Source organism: Juglans regia, chromosome 15 (genome assembly GCF_001411555.2).
Source record: "Juglans regia cultivar Chandler chromosome 15, Walnut 2.0, whole genome shotgun sequence".
NCBI classification, from domain to species: domain Eukaryota; kingdom Viridiplantae; phylum Streptophyta; class Magnoliopsida; order Fagales; family Juglandaceae; genus Juglans; species Juglans regia.
In genome coordinates, this window is record NC_049915.1 from 6,365,202 (window position 1) to 6,370,643 (window position 5,442).

A 5,442-nucleotide genomic window follows, 5' to 3' on the forward strand; every position below is an offset into this window, starting at 1 on the left:
TATATATACACACACTATCAGGCAATTGGGGATGAAACACATACGGCTTGATTAATATGGGTGGTCGACGAGTTGATCCGATGCAATTACTAGCTGATTTGGAATAGTTGCTATTTATTCTGAAAAACATTTTTGTAATTACTGGGACACTGCTCGAAGTGGAACCTAAGATGTTATGAACCCAATTAAATTGTGTTGGGCTTGATGGGCTCTTACTGAGTTGTTAACTTTTCTTTTTGTTTGAGTTGTTAAAGTAGTTTAGCGGTAAATGGGCCCAGTTAATGTGGGTTAAAATTGGCCCATGGCCTTAGTTAGTGGCCACCGAATTAAGTCATATTCTTCCTGTATATGAAGAGGAAGAGGGTCCTTGTTTGGAATCTGGAAAATTATTGTTGAAATGTATATTTTCATTTGGGAGGAATTGGAGACTTCAAATACTCCAAGGTGTAGTCATTATCTTTATCTTCTTTGTTCTTCATTCTCTTTTATTGTCAATATTACTGTTTTTACCGTTGCGTATCTAATAATTAGTATCTAGAGACAACGATCTTGCTATGGAGTTGAGTAATAAAGAACTTTACGAATGTTTTCAGATTTATCATCGTGCACTATATGATGAACTGTATAGAGATCCTGGACAAATGGTCCTTACAGTGAAATGTTCAAACGGAAAAAATTTAAAAATCTTAGTTGAACCTTCATTTACAATTTATTATGTGAAGTTAAACATTGAATACACACATGGAAGGCATATCTATCCATTGGAACAACAAATATTGAAGGATGGAGATGTTCTTCTAGAAGATGAGGTTGAGTTAACATATATGAAAATACTGAGAAATGGGTATGTTCTTTTGGATATGAGGAAAGAATACGGCTCAAAAAAATTCGAAGATGAGGAAGAAACTACGGATTCAACTAAAGAAATACAAAAATCAATACTGCAGATGACAAATGAACCGAAAGATGAAGATCTTGTAGAGGAAGGAAAAGAGACGGCAGACGAAGTGGAGAAGGTAATAGAGTCAACAGAAGATTCCGCCGCTGTCAACCTAAGAGAGAAATCCTCGGTGGAGTCTCATGACCAAGAATGTTTAGAAGTATGCAGGAGAAAGGTAGATCTTGGCTGCCATCTGTTCTGCAACTGGGGAGTGACCTGTACATATTAAGCAATCTGTTCAAAATACTGGAAGCTTGAAGGAAGAGCTCAGTAGAATTCTTCCACAATTGGAGGAGATGCGGAAAAGGAAATCTGAGAGAAGAAATCAATTCCTAGAAACCCAAGAGCAGATACAGAAGATCTCAAACGAGATCTATGGATCCACAGAGTGTATTTCATCCGTGTTGGTAGTGGATGAAAGTGATTTGTCCTTGAGAAAGCTTGAGGAGTTGCACAGGGAGCTGCATGAACGTCAAAAGGAGAAGCGTGATCGCCTGAGGCAGGTTCAGGAACAGGTGTGTGCCTTGAATTCGCTTTGCTCAATGCTTGGTGTGGATTCTAAGAAGATACTAACTGAAGTTCATCCAAGTTTACGAGACTCTGAAAGGTCCACGAATCTAAGTAATTGTACGATTGAGCAGTTGGCTGCTGCGATACAAAAATGGCGAGAGGTTAAACTACAGAGAATGCAGAGGCTCCAAGATCTTGGAGCTCTGGAATTTGATGGATACACCAATGGAAGAGCAACAAATGTTTCAGAATGTTACTTGTAACATAGCTGCTTCATTTATTGCTCTTGTGGAGCCCACTGGTGCATTATTTACTTGGTCAAGGTATCCATGTGCAACTACACTGCCACCTTCTATTCTCAGCAGTAGTGTTGGTGGGCAGAGAGTAGACATTCTGTTCTCAGGGATATTTGGAGTTAGTAATGGGTCATCAGTTTCTTTTGAAAATGCGGGACTGTAAGACTAATAGTATAGAGTAACATCAATATCTCAACTTTGAGGATAAGGTGTTTTTTTTAATAGAGAGAATTTGTTATGAACCCAATTAAATTGGGCTGGGCTTGATGGGCTTGAATTGTTATTTTTTCTTTTTGTTTGAATTGTTAAAATAGTTTAGCAGCCCATCGGCCCAGTTAATGTAGGTTAAAATTGGCCCATGGCCTTAGTTAGTGGCCACCGAATTAAGTCATATTCTTCCCGAGGAAGAGGGTTTTTGTTTGAAATCTGAATAAATATTGTTGAAACATATATTTTTATTTGAGAGGAATTTGAGACCTCGAATACTCTAAGGTATAGCCATTATCTTTATCTTCTTTGTTCTTGATTCTCTTTTATTGTCAATATTATTGATTTGAGTAGTGCTACCAATAAGCCTCACACCTTGCACACCCACTTAAAAACATATTATTTTATTTTTTTATCATATTTTACTTACAAACATGTCTTAAATCATTTTCATTATGTGAGTAAAAAAGTAAAATGACATTTTTAAATAGGTGTGCAGGGTGTGAAGCTTATATTTAGAATTTTTCTACTGATTTTACCGTTGGGTATCTAACATAAGAAATTTCCCAAAAGATTTATTGCATAAATCCATTTATACTCGACAACATTTTTAATAACTAATCCGATCTTTCATATAAATATTCCTATATGATAACCTCTACTCAGAATCTGTAAATAATGATCGGATCCACAATAAAAATCTTTTGTGCTAAACCAAGCATTCATTCATCAATTGTTAAAAATCCTTGATAAGTGTTTAAAAACTTATCTAGGATTTAAACTAGAAAATTCCAAATTTCAGATACACAAACTTAATTCATTTATACTAATAAATTCCAAATACAATATATATTTACATCGTTTGTTTTCACAACTACTCTCAATTTATCTCATCTCATCTCATCTAATCATTATAACTTTCTCAAATTACCCCACAAAATAAAATAAACAATTCAATTTTTTCAAATCTCAAAACAAAAATAATATTAAAAAATATATATTCTAACAATATTTTATTCAACTTTTAATTTTAATTTCAACTCATCTCATCTACGAAAACAAACGAGGCAGTTTTCACTAAATCCAAAATTACATAAACCTTATGGGCAGCAATAGTAATGGCTTGGCTGGGGTGGGTGAGACAGGAAATCTTCACTTAACAGTAGTTCTCCACTTCACAAATGATCTACCACCATGCATCTTCTTGTTGAATTGTATCCCAACAAAAAACTGTTGCATAGAACAGAGCCCTCTCTAACATCCAGGTTCAACAACTCTGAACCTTAATCCACAACACATCCTCACCTATATAGGCACACCTGTAGAAACAACCACCTGGTAGGGAATTGGGTAAGTTAGTGCAATAAACCTGACAACATTCAAATTCCCAATCTATTTGATATTTGTGAATCACCTATATACCTGCCCTATGGAAGAAACACAGTGCCATACATTTTGACTCGAGAAAGAGGGAAAACTTGTTTTTTAAACACATCAGCACACGTCACAAATATGAAGTCATCAACCCTTAATAAGGTCTAACCAACTTAAACCTTCATCATTCGATTTTTCATCAATTCAGCTGTCTACACTAACTAAAATCTGATCTCATTCTCTGCCACCTTTGCCTTCCCTATCCCCATTCCATGTCGTAAGTAGAAACAGAAGTTATATCTTCAGCAGTAGTTAAAAATGAAAGATAATCAAGTGCAATATGTTTTACAAGGATTAAAAGAAAAAACTGGAAGTTAGCTAGGCCTTATGTACTGAAACTGAAAACTGAAAACTAAATTACTAAGCTAAAACTAGAACCTTGTCTCCACAACATCCCAAACTGCATGTATAGTCCACCACGAGCCTAGTCTCAGAGTTGTATGAAAAACACTAATTAACTACTTGTACCTGTAACTGTAAGTAACATCTGTAATGAGTGTTGTTATGCCAAGAGCTATAGTTATTTACAAACCATTCCATAAAAGGGAAACATCTGATTTCATTACCATCAGGGCACGTACCACATGTGCAGAATATGCTACAACTATTATTATGATCATGCCCCAAGGCAGACAACTCCAAGCACCAAAACAATTATGTAAGGTGACGCAACCACCTATAGATACACTACTTACAACCGCATTCTATAACTTCTAACTACTTCATGCACTGCTTTGAACATCCTGTTTCATCCCCCAAAAAATTAACCATGCCCAAAAAGATCATGCCAGCATATTACTTCAAAAAACACCACAAAAAAGGTCTTAATGGCTGTCCCTTTTTGGCTCCCTGAGTCTCTCTATGAGACTCTCCTTGTGACTGCATTCCTGACATTAAACTAAACAATGTCTTGTCATACTCACACTGCCTCTCCAAAAGTACTCTTAACATCTCCCCTCAATTCCTCAAACTAACTCTTGTAATACTCAACCTCTTTTTTGTGTCCTTTCACTTCTTTAGCATAATGTTAGTCCCGTTCACGCTCATGTTTACTCGTAGACTCCGATATTATCATCATCTTGCCTAGACCTCTAGTATACCTTGGTCTGTATCCTAGTACCTCCCTAAATACAGAAGTTGCTGCCTCTTCAGTACGTTGCTTAGGTTCTATATCATCCATCTTGCCAATCATTTGCGTCTGCACAAAATATAGAGTTAGTCTAAATTAAACAAAAACTTGTTCTTTAGCACAATGAGTGTATTTATGCTACATACACATATGTACAGTCTAGGCCATAAAGGGGGGCCGTTTTTATTAAAATTCTCACAAAAAGCTCTTATGTCATGGATGTCATGAATTTATCATTCTTCCTAGACCAACCAACAGACTTCCTTGTAGAACTCCACCAAGATCGTTGTAGTCGAATGCTATGCAACAATTAATAAATATTACACCTTACACATGTATTTAGTTACTCCTAATGTAACCATCTTTTCAGCAACTCAGCAGAATTTTGCATGGGACATACATTGATTATTGTGCAATGTTGAAAACGTGATGAAGATTTTCTTATTGGATTGGGAATTGGAATAGTGTAGTTAAATTTGTAGTTAACTAAATGCATACCCTCTCCTCTAAGGTTCTCACAAATGACTTCCTCCCAGCAGTGCGATTAGTTTTCAGCTTGTGACAGTTCTCTTTGCTTTGCTTTGACATTTCCTACGAATAAAACAAAATAATTGTAAACTTAATATAAGATCTTTGTAATTGAAAACTATCGTTTTCCAGACCACAACTATCCTAAAAACATACAGGAATGTGCACCAACTTTTACCTTGAATGCCTCGCATCCCCATTTATCACATAACTTCACCCAAACAAGGGGCCCAACCGCCCGACCAACCCAGTCCCACCAGCCAATGCTTCTTCATGGCTACCATATGACAAATATTTCTTGTGCAGCTCATGGTAGAAAGCGTTGAATCGCTTACACAACTATTTCCACACCATCTTGCGATGATTGTCCAATTTCCAATCCACTATAAAGTCCCCCT

At 36.3% G+C, this 5,442-nt stretch overlaps 1 protein-coding gene across 1 annotated transcript; it reads left to right on the forward strand.

Moving 5' to 3' along the window:
- Positions 1-947: 947 nt before the first annotated feature.
- On the forward strand, positions 948-1,713 carry LOC108992329 (65-kDa microtubule-associated protein 9-like). Its single transcript, XM_035685764.1, has 2 exons — positions 948-1,115; positions 1,171-1,713. The coding sequence occupies exons 1-2, from the start codon at positions 948-950 to the stop codon at positions 1,711-1,713; spliced, it is 711 nt and encodes a 236-aa protein (XP_035541657.1).
- Positions 1,714-5,442: the final 3,729 nt, after the last annotated feature.

Bases quoted from the DNA above. Each gene is read 5' to 3' on its own strand.
- LOC108992329 (XM_035685764.1), top strand. From the start codon at position 948: ATGACAAATGAACCGAAAGATGAAGATCTTGTAGAGGAAGGAAAAGAG. The intron at 1,116-1,170 runs GTAGATCTTGGC...GTACATATTAAG, and splicing joins TAGAAGTATGCAGGAGAAAG to CAATCTGTTCAAAATACTGG.